Source organism: Bos javanicus, chromosome 19, assembly GCF_032452875.1.
Source record: "Bos javanicus breed banteng chromosome 19, ARS-OSU_banteng_1.0, whole genome shotgun sequence".
Classification (NCBI taxonomy): domain Eukaryota; kingdom Metazoa; phylum Chordata; class Mammalia; order Artiodactyla; family Bovidae; genus Bos; species Bos javanicus.
This window is the reverse complement of record NC_083886.1, coordinates 35,394,965-35,415,311: the sequence shown is the minus strand read 5'-3', so window position 1 is coordinate 35,415,311 and position 20,347 is coordinate 35,394,965. Positions and strand designations below refer to the sequence as shown.

At 50.7% G+C, this 20,347-nt stretch overlaps 1 protein-coding gene across 1 annotated transcript in view; it reads left to right on the top strand.

Moving 5' to 3' along the window:
• Positions 1 to 20,347, top strand: part of SLC47A1 (solute carrier family 47 member 1) — a 32,387-nt gene that overhangs the window by 9,512 nt on the left and 2,528 nt on the right. Inside the window, exons 2-16 of the mRNA XM_061391166.1 lie at positions 68 to 169; positions 1,737 to 1,805; positions 3,291 to 3,439; positions 4,788 to 4,830; positions 6,418 to 6,462; positions 9,270 to 9,367; positions 9,570 to 9,667; positions 9,774 to 9,887; positions 9,970 to 10,037; positions 10,867 to 10,975; positions 11,069 to 11,144; positions 14,697 to 14,766; positions 14,993 to 15,125; positions 18,271 to 18,365; positions 19,365 to 19,443. Of these exons, the coding sequence (XP_061247150.1) occupies positions 68 to 169; positions 1,737 to 1,805; positions 3,291 to 3,439; positions 4,788 to 4,830; positions 6,418 to 6,462; positions 9,270 to 9,367; positions 9,570 to 9,667; positions 9,774 to 9,887; positions 9,970 to 10,037; positions 10,867 to 10,975; positions 11,069 to 11,144; positions 14,697 to 14,766; positions 14,993 to 15,125; positions 18,271 to 18,365; positions 19,365 to 19,443 (1,348 nt within the window). The remainder of the gene's footprint in view (positions 1 to 67; positions 170 to 1,736; positions 1,806 to 3,290; positions 3,440 to 4,787; positions 4,831 to 6,417; positions 6,463 to 9,269; positions 9,368 to 9,569; positions 9,668 to 9,773; positions 9,888 to 9,969; positions 10,038 to 10,866; positions 10,976 to 11,068; positions 11,145 to 14,696; positions 14,767 to 14,992; positions 15,126 to 18,270; positions 18,366 to 19,364; positions 19,444 to 20,347) is intronic.

Genomic DNA, 20,347 nt, shown 5'->3' with positions numbered 1-20,347 from the left:
CCCCCGCCTTCCTTCCACTGCCATGGCGGCCCTCACCTGCAGCTTCGTGTTTTCTGTCTCTTCCCAGTTCCTGGCCCAGTTGATGGTGTTCCTCATCGGTTTTGTGAGCTCTGTGTTCTGCGGGCACCTGGGGAAGCTGGAGCTGGACGCTGTCACACTGGCAATTGCTGTATGTACGGGGCTGGCCAGCTGAGAGATAGGAAGCCGTCTGTGTGTTCATTTGCTCCTGTGGCTCTTACAGATGATCAGAGTTTTGGGGCTTCAGGGAAGACACATACGTGCCTGAATCTCTCACTGTTGGAGGCAACTGGTCTGAAAGGGGTTTCACTGGACTAACCTCCAGGTGTGGGCAGGGCTGGGACCGTGTTTCCGTCCTCAGCCTACCTCTCCTTCCCCAGGGAGCCGCCCCAGGTATGTGTCTCCTCAGGTGCCAGGCTCCGGAGGGGGCGTCTTTGGAGGGCCAGAATTCTGTCTGCCACGCCAGCTAGTCTGCCATCCCTGGAGCTCTGGCTCCCACCCTGACCCCACATCTGGAAGTAGGGAATTGTTCACCAGTAGAAACCCTCCCCCCTCCCCCAGCTCTTGATTTGTCTCTTATCCCGAGATGCCAGAATATGAAACCCTGGGTGCCCGGGTCCAAACCTGAAACTGGGAGGAGGGACTTCCCTGGTAGTCCAGTGGTTAAGAATCTGCCTTTCAGGGCAGGGGACATGGGCTGGATCCCTGGTGGGGATCCCTTGTTGTTCCACAACAAAGACCCAGCTCAGCCTACCGCGCCCCCCCCAACCCCAAATAATAATAAAACTTTAAAAAATTTAAATAATAAAAATTAAAAAAATCAGGAGGCACCAGTCCTCTCTGTACCCCAGACGTGAGCCCCACAGCCACAGAGAGGTGTCATTGCCCTCAGCCGTGGTTGCTGGCTTGGGGGCCCTGCCAGCCTGTTCACTTGGGCCAGCAGATGTTTCGCTCAAGTTCTTGCCTCAGGTGTGTCCTCTGAAATGCCTGCATCGGCCTCCCACACCTGGTCCATCGAGCATTTGAACTTGCCACCTCTGAGCCTGCAAGGTGCTCTGAACCATCCCCAGGGGCTCGTGGATTGCTTTGCTTTCAGGGAGCAGCGTGGACAACCCTGGTTTAATTATCCTTTTTGGTCTCTGATGTTTGGATATTTGGGGAACTCAGCAAGCTTCCCACAGATCCTTCTTGGCCACGGAAGTGCAGGAAAGCTGGTGCTTCCGGGCTGGGCCTGGCGGGGACTGCTGTCCCTGGTGCTTCCTGCAGACTCAGGGGGCAGCAGGTGGAGGCAGGCAGGGCCTCAGACTTCCCTGGTTTGGGGATGCTGTGGATGCTGGAAGGCATGAGTCTTGGCTCTGAGACGTGTTCCTGCTCTTGCAGAGTCCTTCAGGGCGTTAATGTGGGTCATCCTTGGTCACTAGCAAGTGGGCTCACCCAGGACTGCTCTGTGCCATGCCGCAGGCCCCTTAAGAAGGGTTCATGGTCCTCGGAACCTCGGAAAAAGGTGCCCAAGACCTGGGGAACAAATGTCTAAGAAAGACTAATGCAGTGTTGTCACCACGGCCTTGAATGTCCTTTCCTCCCAACACTGTGTCTGTCCTTTAATTCAGGGCACAGGGAGGTCTGTGCACAGGCTCTGGGCGGAGTGCTGAGGGCTCCGGGGCTCTGACGGGCAGAGGAGGAACCTGCCCCCAGCCTCCTCCCTGGTTTGTTCCCAGGTGGTCAACGTTACTGGTGTCTCAGTGGGGTTCGGCTTGTCTTCTGCTTGTGACACGCTCATCTCCCAGGTGAGTGGCAGCCCCAGGTCAGGTCACTCCCCCGCCCCGCACCAGTTGGAGGGAGGAGTCCCCCAGGGCAAACCCTTGCCACATTTCTCAGCTCTCCTGCTGGCTCCAAAGTGTGGCCACAGGTCTCTCTGTTCTGGGAAGTGGCGTTTTTCTGCATGACTGCCCTACTGCTACGTCTTGACAGATAGGGGATGTTTTGTAAAAGTCCCTTTTATCACTTCCAACATTGTGGAGCTTGGTATGTCCAGGGGTCCTCAAACGGGCATGTGTGTCAGAGTCACTTGGGGGCCCCCCACCAGCCATAAGCCTGAAGAACCAGGTCTTGGGTTTGGGGTGGGGAATGTCCTGACTGGTTGTGTATGCCGGTCCCAGTGGCTAATTTCAAGCTGCCCAAGATGTCACTGAGCTGGCTGGGGAGGGCTGTGCATGGTGGGTTTTGTAAGCAATAGGGGCTGGCTCCAGTGCCCCCCCCCATCCCCAAGTTTCTGCATCAGTAGGTCTGGGGAGGGGGAGGCCCAGGACATCATATTTCTAATCAGTTTCCAGGTGAGGCCACCCTGACTGCACATTAGGATTACATGAACATGGGGAGATTTTACAAATTATTGGTGTCTGGGACCTACTGTGGACCAGTTAAGTCCAGACTTATCTTTATCAAGCCCCTGTCATCAATGGTTTAAAAATGTTCCCCAAATTAAACATCCATTTATGATAAAAACTCTTCAGAAAATAGGCACAGAAAGAACGTACCTCAATATAATAAAGACCATACAGAAAAAGACCCTGGTGCTGGGAAAGATTAAAGTCAAGAGAAGGGGGCAGCAGAGGATGAGATGGTTAGATAACATCACTGACTCAAAGGCATGAGTTTGCACAAACTCCAGGAGATGGTGAAGGACAGGAAAGCCTGGTGTGCTGCAGTCCATGGGGTTGCAGAGAGTCAGACATGACCGAGTGACCAAACAATGATTAGGTCACAGCTAACATACTCAATGGCGAAAAGCTGAAACCTTTTCCTCTAAGATCAGGAATCAGACAAGGATGCCCTCTTGCTCTACTTTTATTCAACATAGTATTGGAAGTCCCAGCCATAGAAATCAGAGAAGAAAAAGAAATACAAGAAATCCCAATTGGAAAGGAAGAAGTAAAACTGTCACTGTTTACAGATGACATGATGCTATAGAAAATCCTAAAGACGCCACCAGAAAGCACCTGGAGCTCATCAATGAATTTGGTAAAGTTCTAGGACACAAAATTAATATGCAGAAACCTGTTGTGTTTCTATACCCTAACAATGAAATATCAGAGATATAAGAAATGTTCCTTAGGTGATTCTGATGAGCAGCGACGTTTGAGAACCACTGATACCTAAAATGTAGCAGTTTCTGGGGCCATCTGTCTCTCTGTGGGGCGTGATTGGAGGCCTCCGGGGGACAGTGAGGGTGCCGTTTCTGTGTTAATGTGTTGGTTTGACTGTGCACGCAGACGTTTGGGAGCCAGAACAAGAAGCACGTGGGCGTCATCCTGCAGCGAGGCGTGCTGGTGCTGCTGCTCTGCTGTCTGCCCTGCTGGGCGCTCTTCCTCAACACCCAGCTCATCTTGCTGCTCTTCAGGCAGGACCTGGCCGTGTCCAGGTGAGATGGGCCACCCCCTGGCAGGATGGGTCCATCCCGGCAGAAAGATGGTGCCAGCCAGGTTCAGACTCTGGGGGTTCCCAAGGCCAGGGACAGGCCATGCATGAGGAGCAGGTTAAGCTGTCCTCAGCTGACTCTCCATACCTGGCCCATGGGATAACATACCTGGTCCTCATTTGGGTAACTTTCAGGTAAATAGTTCTGGGTGAAATATGATCTGCAAACACCCTCCACATGAAATGGTGGTTCATGGTGTTGATTCCCGGTTCTGTGATTCTTGGCCCTGGTCAATATTAAAATCACCTGAATGCTTTTAAAGCCCACCGCTGGGGAATTCCCTGGTGGTGCAGCAGTTAGGACTCTGTGCTTTCACTGCCAAGGGCCCAGGTTCGATTCCTGGTTGGGGAACTGAGATCCTGAAAGCCGCATGGTGTGGCATTGGAGAAGGAAATGGCAACCCACTCCAGTATTCTTGCCTGGAGAATCCCAGGGATGGGGGAGCTTGGTGGGCTGTCGTCTATGGGGTCACACAGAGTCGGACACGACTGACGTGACTTAACAGGAGCAGCAGCATGGTGTGGCAGAAAAACAAAAAAACAACGCCCTCCCCTCCTCTGGTGCCCTCCCCCAGCATGTTGTTCTTTTCATTTGTTTGTTAAAATATTTAGTTATTTGGCTGCATACGAGATCTTTGATCTTGGTTGCCACCTGTGGGATCTTTAGTTGCGGGATCTTTAGTTGCAGCATCTAGTTCCCTGACCAGGGATCGAACCTGGGCCCCCTGCATTGGGAACACAGAGTCTTAGCTACTGGATCACCAGGAAGTCCCTAGCATTCTGGTTTAATTGGCCTGGGGTGCAGCCGGGGTGTCCATGTCTTTCAAAGCTCTCCTAGATGATTCTAAAATGTGACGCAAGGTTTGAGAGCCGCTGGTTTAGTTGATAAAGACCTTTTATGACTTTCTGCTCAACCAGTGGCTCTGAACCCAGGGGACACTTGGAATGTTACAAGACGTTTCTGGACGTCAGAACTGGTATGGGGGTGTCGCTGCTGGTAGAAACCAGAGATGCTCCATCTTGGGATATACAGGACTGCCTCCACGGCAAGAATTACCCAGCCAGGGTGCCCAGTTTGAACCCCGTGTCCTGGACCTGGAGAGACTTGGGAGAACCAAGAATGGCCACTCGGGTCATAGGATGACATGTTCTGTGTAGATTCTGACAGTGCTCCAGCAGCTTCAGCCTGTACGTTTAGGAAGAGCCAAGCACGTGAAGGTAGTGTTGCTGTGTCCTGCCTACCTTCCCCTGGAAACGGAGCACTCTGTCACTTTTCCCTCTTCCTTGTACAGGCTTACCCAGACCTACGTCATGATCTTCATTCCAGCTCTTCCTGTAAGTGTCCACGGGGTAAGGGGGTCCCTCCTTGAGGTTCATGGGTAAAAAGGCAGCGGAGATGCCTTGAGCTCAGGGATCTGGTTCAGCCCTGCGATGATGCCCACATGAGGAGTTGGCTCCTTCAAGGAAGCGTAGTTTTCATCACACTCGGGAAAGACACAAACCTTTATCCCTCAAGAAACACCAGGGTCAAGAGGGCTGCAGAGGCCGGGGTCCCCGCTCCTGTAGCAGAAGGGGCCTCTGCTCACCCGCGGGGAGGAGCTCAGACTTCTCCTGTAGACGGTGAATCCTTGCCACCACGGACCCCCAGGGGCCTCGCCTGGAACTTTGAGGCTCTTGCTTGCTAAGCCTGAGGCATGGAACCCACGTGTGTTAGTGTTCGGGGGGGGTGGCCTACCTGCTTGGTGAATAAGCACAGCTATTTCATTCAGTTAAACACGTGGCTGGATTAGTCTGCTGAGCTGCTGTAACAAAATATCACAGGCTTAGACAACAGAAACCGATTTCTCACAGTCTCGGGGGCTGGCAGGTCCAAGGTCAAGGTGTCGGGGCTGGTTTCCTCCGAGGCCTCTCTCCTTGGCATGGAGGCCCACCCCCAGTGTTGCTTGTCTGCCCAGAAAGGGCACCAGTCCTGCTGGATCAGGGCCCCCCCAGTGGCCTCATTTAAACTTAATTGACTTTGGGCTTCCCTGGTGGCTCAGATGGTAAAGAATCTGCCTCCAATGTAGATTGGAGGATCAAATCTAGGTTCAATCCCTGGGTTGGGACGATCTCCTGGAGAAGGAAATGGCAAGCCACTCCAATATTCTTGCCTGAAGAATTCCATGGATAGAGGAGCCTGGCAGGCTACAGTCCATGGGGTTGCAAAGAGTCAGAAACGACTAACATTTTCACTTTTAAAGACTTTATCAAATATGGTCACTTTGGGCATGAGGGCTTCAGCATATGAACTGGGAGGGGATGTAATTCAGACCTCAGAAGCACTCATTTGCCCTCATAATTGAGATCGTGGTCTTTATTTTTTCCTTTTAAACTGAATATTCTTTTCTAAGATTTTTATTTAACATCTTTATTGAATTTGTTACAGTATTGCTTCTGTTTTATGTTTTGGGTTTTTTTTTTTTGGAGGGGGGGACCCTGAGACATGTGGGATTGTAGCACTCTGACCAGGGACCAAGCTGGCACCCCATACATTGGAAGGTGAAGTCTTAACCACTGAACTACCAGGGAAGTCCCTGAACTGAATATTCTTGAGTTTATTCCACCAAATAGGACTGCAGCCTAATCTATAGAAGGGGGCACCCATCCAGAGTTTGCATGGGCCTCCTGCAAAGCCCAGTGCCCCCAGGAGAGTCCCAACCAAGCACCCAAGGAAACCACTCTCCCAGCTCCCCCAGGGGTGCTTAGATCATGTTCACCCATAAGAGAGATGTCCGGACTTGGGGTTCCTGTCCTGCCCCCGAGCCTCCCAAGAGGGCCCCAGCCTGGGCCTCCTGTGAGAGCAGAGGGCAGGCTGGCCAAGGTCCCAGCTCTCCACTGTGAGGCTGGCCAGGGTGCTGACCTCTGTCCCATGTTGTCTTGCAGGCGACCTTCCTCTACACGTTACAAGTGAAGTACCTGCTCAACCAGGTAACTCGACTCTCCTGTCCTGTGGGGGTGAGCACATCTCTCCTTTCAGGGGTCAGGGAGACCGGGTGGAGAGGCTTGCCTATCCGGAGCCCCTGTGGGGCGTTTCCCCGAGGGGTGCTCGCAGGGCTGAGGAGTCAAGGAAAGGATAGGTTGTTATTGGCACTGGAAAAGTTGGATCCGGTTCCCATTTGGAAATATTGTTATTGGTGGGCCAGCAGGGAGGATTCTTGGCCCTGCACCATCGCCTGGCTCCAGAGGGGTTGGGGGCGACCTTTCAGCTCCGGCCATCTGGGGATGTGAAAGCACCCGCTTCCCCACGAAAGTGCCTCCTGTCATTAGGACTCTTGGTGGGTGACTAACAGCAGTGGCCAGAGCCTGGCTCTGTAGGTGTGGAGTCATGTGTGGGACCGTCGACTTCCTTCCAGAAGGACCAGATAAATAGGGTGCCAGGTGGTGGTAGGGTACCAGCCCATGAGGGCAGGCTCTCCCGGGCTTGTGTGACAGGGACAGGATGATGGAGAAGGAAGCTTTTTACCTATTTAACATCCTTAAAGTTAAGGTGCTATCCTCGTAACAGAACAAGATTTCCACTAGTTCCACGTTTTTATTAGTATCAGAATTGTATACTTGAAATGCCTGTAAAGAGGCAGAAACCAGCGTGTGCCCTGGACTCTGGGCTGTCCCCTCATAGTTTGTTACCCTGTTTGAGGGCCTTTGCCCTGTCAGCCTCCCAACAAACGTGGGGTTCCTTAGTGCTTGAGTGAGGAGTGGGTATGAGGACCCCTCCCTGAAGGCCCTGAGGCAGGGGAGACGACCTAGAAGAAGGAGTCCTGAGCCATGGGGTCAGGAAGGGGACTCGAGTGGTGGAGAACACGTGAGTTTCCCAAGGTGGGAAGGAGAGGGGGGTACAACCCAGACTGGGGGGGTGCAGTGGGAGCCTGGACATGGAAGGGGGTTGCCCAGGCTGACTAGATGCAGGAGAAAAGGAAAGGATGGAGCCGCTGCCTATGTGACACGTGAAGGACAGGTTACTGGGGTCACTAAAGGGCGGAGGATGCAGAAAGGTGAGGGGCAGGCTTGTGGGGATGCAGAGGGAGCTGTGCAACGGGCCTTAGCCTCAGTCCCTCCTCAGTGTCTCTGCTGTTTCTCCTCTTTTCCCTCAGTGGGATCCCACCCAGGCCCCCTCTGCCAGGTGGTCCCACAGCCTCTACCTGACCATCGGGTCACCTGCCTCTCCTGCTGAAACAGACCAGGGCTCCCGGTAAACAGAGTGCTTGGCAAGGTCCTGGTCTGGCCTCTGAGCCCGCAGCCATGAGCCCGCAGGATGCAGAGCAGCCAGGGGAGCATGGGTCTCAGGCACAGAGTGGGGGTGGAGGTGGGGTGGGAGATCTGAAGGATGGTGTGAAGGGAGGGCGGAGCAGAGGAGCTGTAAGCAAGCGGCCAGTGTCCGCCTGCCCTGCAGAGTGACCAAGCCCTCCCTCCCCAATTGCTGTGTCCAGAGACACTGTGGCTCCTGTGGGAAATCCAGACTGCTTTTTAAAATTAATTAATGAATGACGGCTGCACTGGGTCTTCATTGCTGCTCGAGGGCTTCCTCTAGTTGTGGGGAGGGGGCCCTAGGACCCAGGCTCAGCAGCTGTGGTGGCCGGGCTCAGTTAACCTGCAGCATGTGGGATCTTCCGAGACCAGGGATTGAACTTGTGTGCCCTGCATTGACAGGCGGATACTTAACCACTGGACCACCAGGGGAGTCCTAAGATGTTTGATTTATACTGTGGTTTCAAAGAGCAAAATTTCAAACAGCCTATGATTTTGGGCATGATGCTTTACAAGGAGGTAGCACTTTTTAAAAATTGGGGTATAGTTGATGTACAATATTCTATAAGTTACAGATATACAATATAGTGATTCATAATTTTTAATTCCCATGTATCGTTGTTATAACATACTGGCTACATTCCGTGTGTTGTGCAGTATGTCCTTGTAGATTATTTAACTCACATATTAATAGCGGGTTCTACCTCCTAATTCCCTCCTCCTATATTGCCCCTCCCCCTTCCCTCTTCCCACTGGTAACCACTGGTTTGGTCTCTGGGCTTGTGAGTCTGTTTTATTTTTAAAATTCCATACATAAGTGAAAGCATATAGTATTTGTCTTTCTCTGACTTAATTCACTGAGCATAATGCCTTCCACGTCCACTGCAAATGGCAAAATGTCATTCTTTTCCATGGCCGAGTCATCATCCATTGTATATACACACCACATCTTCTCTCTCTGCTCATCTGAAAGGTGACGTTGTACAGTGAGGTGACCCCTTGCGGTGGGCGGCCCCTTCCAGTCGGGGGAAGCAGTGCTTCTGCCTTCATCACAGCCGGCTTTCTCTGCGTCCATTTTCCGTCCTGATGCTGCAAGGAGAGACGTCAGCCCTGGTCCCATGTCGCTTCACTCTCATGCCTTCAGTCGGTCAGAAATGTGGGAGGCCTGGACCTGCTCGGGTCTGTCGCCCATCCCAGGGTCATAGCGTCTCCTTAGTTCCCGACCTTCAGCGTTGGTCCAGGTGTCCGGGGAAGGTGATGTGCTCACGCTGCTCCTGTGCACAAGCCGCCTCTCGTCCTTCCTCTCTGCCACTTCCCTCTCTCCTGCCGCGTGTCCGTGGCCAGAAAGATGCCCTTCCGGCTGACCCAGAGGAGGGAATGCCCAGTGGACGGGAGCGGCAGCTGTGGCAGCCACCCTGCTGGCCATGAGGGCGCCTGTTTGGGTGGCAGTCGCGGTCCCTATGGGTCTCCAGCACGGCCTCTCGTTTCAGGGAATCATTCTGCCCCAGATGGTGACCGGTGTGGCTGCCAACCTGGTCAACGCCCTCGCCAACTACCTGTTCCTCTATCAGATGCATCTTGGGGTTATGTGAGTCCCAGGGAGTCCTGGGTCAGGGAGCAGGGTGGCCTCCTGTGGATTTCCAGGGCGGGGTGGGGTGTCCACGCTGACCCTCCTCCTTGGGCCGCTCTGGACCCTGCGGGGGGATGCTGCTCTGGGAGGAGGTGACCGGGGCTGCTGTGTCACCAGCAGGAGAGGTGGGGTACCCGTCAGCATGTTCTCTTCTGCCCAGGGGCTCGGCGCTGGCGAACACGGTCTCCCAGTTCACCCTGGCTCTCCTCCTCTTCCTGTACATCCTCGCCAAGAGGCTGCACCAGGACACCTGGGGAGGTAAAGGCCGCCTGTCTCCTGCCTGGACACGACTCCTGTCTCGGCTCGAGCCCCTGCCCGGTGGCCATTCGTGTCGCAACCGACCGCATCTGTGTCCCGCCTGCAGGCTGGTCCTGGGAGTGCCTGCAGGACTGGGGCCCCTTCTTCCGCCTGGCTGTCCCCAGCATGCTGATGCTGTGCATCGAGTGGTGGGCCTACGAGATCGGGAGCTTCCTGAGCGGTCAGCATGGGGCCGGCCGGTGGCGGCTGGGGGACAGCCAGGGCCCGTGGGAAGCACGCAGTCACCCACCCCTCTCCCACAGGTGTCCTTGGCATGGTCGAGCTGGGAGCCCAGTCCATTGCGTATGAGCTGGCCGTCATCGTGTACATGGTGAGTGTATGAGCCCATCCTGGGGCGGGGCTGTGTGCTTCCCTCCAAAGACTGCTGAGCACAGGCGGTCAGCGCGTACAGGTTGTAAAATGATTCCTGAAGGGCACATTTCACCCTGGAGCCTGGGAGGGTCCTTTTGGTATGGCAGGCGGTGTTCCCTGTGAGCTGGAGGGCTTTGGGGAGACGGTCCAGAGGACTGGGTTGCTCCCGGTCCTCTGACTCCTAACGCGGCCCCAATCCGAAGGACTCGGTTTGATGGCACGCTTGTCAAACATGCCAACTCTTTTCCTGTTTCATGACACAGATGTGGTGGGGACAGGTGGGGGATAAAGCTGACGGTGCTGCAGGCAGGGCTGAGCTCCACTCCCGCCTGTCTCTGTTGCCTGTGGATACTCGGTGACATTTGTAGGTTAGACCCCCAAGGCATGAAAACAGATGTTTGTACTGAAGTTCCTAGCAGCACTGCTCACGACTGCCAAGAGATGGCAGTGTCCCACGTGCCCAGGCACATGCCCGAGGATGGCTGAGTGGACCCCATGCGTGGGCAGGATGTTGTTCAGCTAGAGGAAGGAAGAGGGTGCTGAAGCTCTGGAGGAGAACCCTGGTCATCAAAGGCTTCCCTTTGACTCTCTTTTACTGAAAGCATCAGCTGGATATTCTGAAGGGCTTTGTCCTCCCCAAGTGTCGCCTTAGAAATGCACCTGGGACGTGGGAACAGAAGGGCCTGTGGTGTGGGAAGGACCAGGGTACGCACAGGTGTGCATGTGCATGTAGGACTAACTGGAGGACTGAGTCTCAGCATCACCGTCAGGTGCCCTCCTCATTTCAGGTCCCCACAGGCTTCAGCGTGGCCGCCAGCGTCCGGGTGGGGAATGCACTGGGGGCCAGGGACATCGAGCAGGCCAAGACGTCCTCCGCCGTCGCCCTGCTGGTCACAGGTGCCTAGACTCGGGGATGCGCCCACAGCCCCCACGCCCTTCCCTGCAGACCCCCTCTCTCACCGTGTGCTTCTCCTGCCATCTGATCTCCAGGGCTCTTTGCTGTCATCTTTTGTGTCCTGTTGTTAGGCTGCAAGGATGTCGTGGGCTACGTTTTCACCAAGGACCGGTGAGTGTGGAGGTTTTCCTGGGATGTAAATCTGGTCGGTGGGAGCTGCTTTCACACTGGGCCTCCTGGATGGTTGCATCTTGGTGGGGAGCCTGAGTCACCTCCAAGATCAGAGATGCAGTTGTTACCTGGCAAGAACGGATAGGATGTAGGAACTAATTTATAATCTAGAAGCCGACTCAGTGGGCCTGGGTGGTGGGCGTATGTTTCTGCTAGTGGAGTACTCACATCTTTTAAAGATGGTAACTCCTTTTGGGTACCACTGCCTCCATCTTCACTAAAGTACTTCCTTCCCAACAACATGAGTCATCTTGGTGGCCCAGAAGCTGCCCAAGTGCCTGGCTGGCAGTAGTCTTGTAATGTGTTTGTCCATCTGAACTGAAGTGGAACTCTCACCCCTGAGCTGTCTCCACACATCACATTATCGATCAATCACTGAAGAATTCTTGCACCAGCAAAGTCCCCTGTGCTCTGCAGATCCCGTTAGGTTGGTTTGATAGCTTTCATCCACGAGGCCACAGTGTATGCTCACTCGGTAGCTATATTGTGCTGTTACCCCTTCCTTGGGCTTCTTTTTATTTATTTATTTATTTTTGCTGAACCATGTGACATGTGGGATCTTAGTTCCCCAACCTGGGATCGAACCCACGCCCCCTGCATTGGGAGTGCAGAGTCTTAACCACTGGACCACCAGGGAAGTCCGTAACTGGGATTCGTCAGCAGTTACAAAATGCAGAATTGACTTGTCCCTCCTAGATTCACAAAGCAGGTGGTGTGGATGGAACTGACCCTCAGACTATGCCTCGGGAATCTGTCTTTTGACTTCTGGTGGTGGGTTATCACCTTTCAGCCTTTGCCGTTTTGCTGTGAAATGTTTGAATATCCCTCACATCAGAGTGAGTCAGATGTAGCCAGAGATCATGCTCAGCTTCTTCACTTGATCAGAAGTCTGTCTTGCAGGATGGCTTCAGCAGAACCTGGTAGGAAGTTTGATTCTCAATCTGTGCACTTTTGGAAAATCAAATAGAGCAGGGAATAGAGTGAAAAACAAGAGTCCCACCAATGGGATTTTTTATGGAATTAGGAGACATAGAAAACTCACAAAATCAAATTATTTGTGATATGGCCAAGCTCAGCTGAAACTGGCAGAACTAATGACACATTCTGAGGATGACACAGATGCCTGACCCAAACAAAGGGCAGAAAGGCAGTGTGCACCTCTATGCAGTCAGAAACGGGGAAATGACTGAAAAACCGTAGTTTTCTTAAAGTGGAAGAGACTAGTTTGCACAACTTTTGCAAGTACATTTAAAACGTGGGGAAATAACTTCTCAAAACTTATGCTACCAACAAAGACTTTTTCAGTATATACTGAAAAAGTATATACACATGTATCTGTATAACTGAATCCCTGTGCTAACACCTAAAACTAACACATTGTAAATCAACTTTGCTTCAATACAAATTACAAAAAATTTTTAATTAAAAAATTATTCTAGAAAACATAGGTCTAAATAGATCAATTTGTTTAGATGAAATAAGAAATAGTTATTTTTAAAGTACCAGGGGACTTCCCTGGTAGTCCGGTGGCTAAGACTCCAAGCTCCCAATGCAGGGGGCCTGAGTGCTATCCCTGGTCAGGGAACTAGATCTCACATGCTGTGACTAAGAGATCCCGAATGCCACAACTAAGACCCAGTGCAGCCAAATAAAAAATATATATACATATGTATTAAAAAACACCAACTCCAGCGACTTCCCTGGTGGTCCAGTGGTTACGACTGTGCTTCCACTGAAAGGGTCCCGGGTTCAGTCCCTGGTTGGGGAACTAGATCCCACATGCCTCGCAGTACAGCCAAAAATGAAAATAAAAGCACCAGCTCTGGAGCGTTTCAAAGGAGAATTCTATGAAATTTTTAAGACGTAGATAATCCCAATGCTGCCTTAACTGTTCCAGAAAAAAGAAAATTTCCTCATTCTGTTTAGGAAGCAAGTATGTCAGTACCAAAGCTGACAAAGTATTCACATAAAAAAAGAAAGCAATCCACGGGCCAATCTTCCTAATTAATGTCAATTTTAAAATCCAAAATAAAATATGAGTAGATAGGATTCAGCAGCATAATAATATATCCTGATGGAATGTGAATATAAGGGCTTCCCTAGTGGCTCAGTGGTGGAAAGTCCATCTGCCACATCAGGAGACACAAGTTTGAACCCTGGTCCGGAAAGATCCCACCTGCCACGGAGCAAGTAAGCCCATGCACCACGATTACTGAGCCTGTGCTCTGGAGCCCGGGAGCCACGACTACCAGCCCACGAGACCTAGAGCCCGTGCTCTGCAACAGAAGCCACTGCAATGAGAAGCTCCCCCATTGTAAGGAAGGGTAGCCCCTGCTCACCACAACTAGAGAAAATACCACACAGCAACGAAGACACAGCACAGCCAAAAATAAATATATAAGATTTTTAAAAAGTGAATGTAATACACGAGGCAGAAAAGTCAAGGTACAGAACATCATGAAGAGAATGTCAGAACATGAAATCATACATCAGGTCCAGAAGGGGAAAGAAGAATATATATTTGTGCTTGCTTTTATTTTCATGAACACTGGACAAAGACAGTGCCCAGAACTGTTCCTTGGTTTGGGGGCACGTCACGGGAGGAGTGGGGAAGGAATGGAAATAAGATTTTCCTCCATATGCTTTTCATGTTGTTTAATTTCTTTTAACCATTGGCATATGTTACCTATTAAAAGCAAAATAACATTTGAATAAAAGAACTGTACTTCTGTCCTTGTTTGGCAGGGAGGGGGGACCATCCTGTTCCGTGCTGGATGTCTTAATTATTTATTCATTCAACCAACATTTACTGCCAGACAGCCATTTCTTCGTTAACCACTTGAAGGAATTGGGAATACTCGGCCGTTCCGGCCCCTGGCAGTGTCTTTCTGTCTCGAGCTGTAGAGGTGAGGGTCAAGGCCAGCTCTGTAAACTCTATCTGTGGCCTTTAGAACTTGCCAGCCTGGTTCCCTGGAGGGAGCCTGACCCTGATCCTGTTGTGCGTCACTCAGATACTTGGAGGGGACGTGCATGGAATTGTGTGAAAAGGAGGATGGCTCTATAACCCCCATTTTATTTTGGGGGGTGCAGGAGAGGAGTACAGAATCATTTGATTGACTTTCATTTTAACTTTATTGGGAGTCTAGTTGATTTGTAGTGTTGTGTTAAATTTCAGGTGTACAGCTAAGTGAATCAGCTACATGTATACATTATATGCATTCTTTTTTAGTGAAATCATATGGCTGAACTGTTTATGTTGACCACAGGGACTATATGTTTTCTAAAAGTCTTGAGATACAGTAGTTTCCACTGCAGACCAAAACAAGGTAGGACTGTCCCTGAAAAGGTTGTTGGCGGGACACCTGAGCCTGTTGGCTCCACACAGACGCGGAGCCCTGCCTGGCGGTCAGAATACGGTCACCAGGAGCCACACTGCCCTGCTCTCTGCCCACGTCCGCCTCCCAGTCATGCTCTGCTTTGTTCTCCTGACAGAGAGATCGTCTCGCTGGTGGCCCAGGTGGTCCCGATTTACGCGGTTTCGCATCTCTTCGAAGGGCTGGCTGTGAGTACTGAGCGGTGGTACCACCTCAGCCGCCTTTACGATCCACGAGTTTCTGCTGACGATGGTAGATTTTAACAGAGAAGAGCGGCGGGGAGGTGGGATATTCCTCTCACATCCACTTCACGAGGCCCTGGACTTGAGGCAGAGTCCCCTGAGGTGGGGGGTGCCGGGGTGGGCGTCGTGGGGCAGCATGAGCCGTGTTCACAGGACTGGCGTCTGCCCGCAGTGCACCTGTGGAGGCATCCTGCGAGGCACCGGGAACCAGAAGGCGGGCGCCATCATCAATGCTGTGGGGTACTACGTGCTCGGTCTTCCCATCGGGATCTCCCTCATGTTTGCTGCTGGGCTTGGACTGCTGGGTAAGCCTCCCCCAGAGCAGGAAGAGCCGGGATCACGGCCTGGGAGGTGGCTGTCAGAGCTCGGAGACAGATTTTGAGACGCCGCTTTAAAAGAACAGAGAAACGGGTGACTGCCCAGCTTTGATTTCTAAAATAATACTTGGGTGTACATCAGCGTTAATACGTGATTACATTAAAACCTGAGCACACTAGCTGGGTGCAGTGGAGACAGTGCTCATCTGTATCCCTCAGCTCTTGGCTAGCTCAGAGGCAGAGGCGTCATCTGATAAGGAGACTCAGCTTTCAGATCAATGTGTCTTGTATGTTGCACATTTTTCTCGTTCAATAATATTTTAATGAAAAATATGGGAGATGTCCAAAGAATGGAGTTGCCAAGGCAAACTTCATTGGTGTGGAAAATTATTTATTCTGAGTTTCTGGCCGTATTCATATTTTTGAAAGTCATTTTAAATCTTATTTTCTGGCAGTTTGTGAGATCTTAGTTTCCCGACCAGGGATTGAACCTGGGTTCTTGGCAGTCAAAGTGCCAAGTGCTAATCACTGGACCTCCAGAGAATTCCTGGCATTATTCATATTTTGGGCTTTGCCAGTGACATAGCTAAGGAAAATATTAATATTATAGAAATTCACTTTGAAGTATAGATCTATGTCCCAAGAGCTGTACTAGGCCCGCTCTGCTGTTTAACAAAAGCTCACCTACAGAGTGTACAGCATAGGCAGAGGTAAGGATCACCTTAAAAAAATGTTAGGGTGCAAACTTGCAGTTGGAAAATAAGTCCTGGGGGTGTGGGGGTGTGATCTACAGCATGGTGACAGCCGCTCCATCACTCTCTTGTCCAACTCTCTGCAACCCCATGGACTGCAGCCCACCAGGCTCCTCTGTCCATGGGATTTCCCAGGCAAGAATACTGGGTGGGTTGCTATTTCCTCCTCCAGGGGATCTTCCCAACCCAGGGATTGAACCTGCGTCTCCTGCTTTGCTGGTGGATTCTTCACCACTGTGCCACCTGGGAAGCCTGTAGTTAATAATACCATATTGTATATTTGAAAATTGCTGAGAGTAGATCTTAAAAGTTCTCATCATAAGCAAAAAAAATTGTATAGCTATGTGAGGTGATGGGTGTTAACTGAATTTATGGAGGTGGTCATTTCACAGATATTGAATCATGGTGTTATACACTGGAAATAATATAATGTTATATATTGATTCATATATAAAAGATGTTGGGGGGAACTTCCCTGGGGGTCCAGTGGATAGGACTCCTTGCTCCCAATGCAGGGGGCCTGGGTTTGATTTCTGGTTGGGGAACTAGATCCCACATGCTGCAATTAAGACCCAGTGTAGCCAAATAAAAATTAATAATTTTTTTAAAAAAAGCTGGGGACTCTGAGGAAGTGAGGGCTCTGTGAGAAGACAGTGGACACTCCCTGTACCAACTGGTGTTGAAACTCATATCCCTTCTGGCAGGACGTGCTGTCCACCTACACCAGGAGCCCTGAGAAGTGTCAGGAGCTACAGGTTCTCACGGGCAAGGCCAGAAAATCACAATGGCCATCCTAAATCCCTGAGGCTTTCCCAACATTGATTTTTTGGGTCCTGTCCAGGGAATCCTGATAACCATCCCGTTTCAGCATTCCTCCTTGAGTCAAACAGGTATCTTTTCAATAGTATAGTGAAATCCTTGGAAATTTAACTCCTAGCTTTCAAAATACAGCTGGAGGTAGCTGGTTATGGGCCTCCCAGGTAATGTTAGTGGTAAAGAACCCACCTGCCAAAGCAGGAGATGCAAGAGAAACAAGTTCAGTCCCTGGGTCAGGAAGATCCCCTCGAGGAGGGCATGACAACCCACTCCAGTATTCTTGTCTGAAGAATCCCATGGACAGAGGAGCCTGGTGGGCTACAGTCCATGGAGTCACACAGTCAGAAGCGACTTAGCATGCACACACACACGTAGGTGGTTATCTAATGTTTAAGATGGGTGGAGGAGCTTGTGGTTTCTGTGTAATGGGAATTTTCAGAAGAGGAAGGCTTTGCTTTCACTGGGTCCACTGTAGGAGTGACAGGTTGACTGTTCTAAAGATCAGGCTGATCACACCTGTAAAGTACAATATGGGCTGATGGGTACCAAGGAGCAGAGTTGAAAAATGTGCATGAGATCTGGCCACCCAAGCCTTAAAGCATGAGTCCCATCCAGCCCGTCACCTTACCCAGATCTAGCCGGCTACATGGCAGGGGCAGGGGAGGGAGCCACGGTGGGACAAAGGGGAGGCCCAGAAGTGGGGCATCCTGTGTGCCTGGTCAGGGGGCACGTTTGCTTTTCTCTGGGTGGTCTTAAGTGGGAAACCAGGACAGAAATTAGGGAGGCTGTCAGTTACAAGTCAAAGCTTGGACATTTTGCATCAGTTATTGCAGAAATTATTTAGCTTATCCCTAAAGAATGATCTGGCCTCTCAGGAGTCTGATGTGAAGCAGACTGGCTTCTCGGCTGTCAGTTACAGGTAAGGGATTGGCTTCCTAGACAGGTTGCTTTAGATTGTGGGTCAGAGGTCTATTTTTGTGTAAGACCTGACAACTGAGACTACTGTCAGCTTGGATATTCAGTCTCTCAGTTTGGAGTTTCTGACTCTGCTGTGGGTTCACTCTTGGGCAGAACCCTCGTCACTCAGGTCCCCCTCTGGGTCCTGTGTGAGTGTCTGGGGCAGGGTTTTTAGGTCAAAGTGTGGAGTCTTAGCACCTGAACTGCCAGGGAATTCTCGACGTCTGCGTTTGTAGAGTGGCAGAGTTTGTAGAGTCTGCTTGGTTGAGGAAGATGATACAAGGTATTGGGAGTCTGCAGGTGCTGCTAGAAAGCAGTTTGTCCTGGAATATTCACTTTTCCTAATAGCCAAGCATTATGGTTGCAAAGGCCAAAAACAGCCTCCAGATATTTGTTCTGAGATCCACAAACCCAAGAGTGGCCTCAGGGTTCTGGGCTCCCTGGAACCTCCTGGAAACCAAGAGTGAGCAGGGTGGAGGTTTCTGGCTCACTGTGGGCCCCTCCTTTGCTATAAGAACAGATTCTCAGAAGTGATTTAGGAGAAACACGCTCCCCAGGGCAGCTGGCTTTCCACCGAGTTAACTTCTGTTAATTATCCCCACCTCCAGGTCTGTGGTCAGGAATCACCATCTGTACCATCTCTCAGGCTGCGTGTTTCCTCGGCTTCATTGCCCGGCTAAACTGGAAAAAAGCCTGCCAGCAGGTAACTATGGACGCTGCCATCCTGCCCTGGAAAACACACAGAACCAGCTTTGCCTTTCTTTGCCTTATTTTGGAAGGTTTATTATTATTATTATTATAAATGCTACCTTTTTTATCATTGTTTTATTTTATTGATGTGTAATTGATTTACAATGTCATGTGAGTTTCAGGTGTACAGCACAGTGACTCATTTATACACACACAGAGAGAGATATATATATACTCTTTAAATCTTAAAAATATTTTTATTTTTTGGCCGCACCACGTGGCATGTGGGATCTTAGTTCCCTGACCAGGGATTGAACCCATACCCTGTGCAGTGGAAGTGCAACATCCTAACCATGACCGCCAAAGAAGACCCTTTTCTTTTTCAGATTCTTTTCCCTAATACAAAATATTGAGTATATATCATTGCTGTTTTAACTGGGCTTATTAACTCAGGTGTGAAGGACATCTGTTCCCCTTTGTTTATTCATTCAGTAGAACAGAAGGTCTTTTCCCCCCTGGGTCCTATGTTAGACGTCTGCCTTGCTCCTGAACAGCCCATTTCAGGACAAGATTTAGAAGTGGAGAGAAAGGTGGGATGCCAGCAACTATATCCTGTTTGCCTGGCTGCAGTTCACGGGGTTGCAAAGTCAGACATGACTTACCCACCGAACAACAAAGTTTCATTAAGATACCTGTGGGCATCTTTCTTTATGAACTTTCTAGGGTCAGGGCAGTGTGTTAAGTAGGTGACAGAGAAAATGAATGAAGGAAGAGGAAGGGAGAATCCTATGGTTGGTCCCCGACTTTCCTCGTCTTTTTTACAGCCAACCTTTCCCATGCACTGGCCTCGCGTCAATCATTAGAAAAGAGGATTCCATGCTTGTTAACTGGAGAGGCTCCTGTGTTACCTGTCAGTGAGAGAAAATGGCTGGGTTTTTCCTCAGCAAGGGTACGGCCAGGTGTGTGGCTGCACTGTGATGGAGCCTATGGACTGACGCGTCCCCTCTCCTAGGCTCAGGAACACGCCAATCTGAAGCGAAGAATGGCCGGCAATGGGATGGCCACGCTCCCTCAGGACCCACTTTGCCCAGGTATGATACATCTGCCCCTGCTCTTGGAAAGGCCCCTCTAGGTGTTCACAACTAGATTTGCTGTGCTGAGCTCCCATTTAAATAGGGAAATAATGCCTCCGAAACAAACGATAGGGAGCATCCAGCTTCAGGTCAACAGCTGAAGTTTGTTTGCTTTAATTGCTGACTCAGACATGCTGCCATAGATGATTAAGAGTTGCAGGTGATCAATTCAGTACAGGTGCAAGCATTTAGGGTGTTTTCCTTACTGTTCCTCTTCTGAAGTACCATGAGACTAAACCTAGGTCTGGGTCACTATCCTGCCCGGTTTTTAGAGGGTCTTCTAACGGGAAGGCTTGCATCTCCCCTGCCAACGTGCTGTGAATGCTCTTGAATCACCTCTTAGGTCATCCTTTCCTCCACTGACCTTATTTTCTTTCTGAGATGCTAATTGGTGGTGCTGGCCCCCTTGAACATTTCCCCTAAGCCTGTTAAACTAGGGCTTCCCTGGTGGCTCAGTGGTAAAGAATCCACCTGCTGGTGCAGGAGACGCAGGTTTGATCCCTGGGTTGGGAAGATACCCTGGAGGCGGAAATGGCAACCCACTCCAGTATTCTTGCCTGGAAAATCCCATGGACAGAGGAGCCTGGCAGGCTATAGTCCACGGGGTTGCAAAGAGCCAGACACGACTTAGCAGCTAAACAACAAAACTGTTAACCTAAAGAGCTACCTTACTTGGCTTTGTACACAATGGGGCAGAGCCCATGCTGACCCCACCAGGATCTAGTCAGTGTCTGTGGGTTCATGGACAACACCTGAGTCAGGATTTTCTTTATTCATGGTCAGGAAGCAACTGCTTCCTGAATTATCATTCTCCCAGCAGGTACTGCATACGTGCTTTTCCTTTTATACAGATGAAAAATAT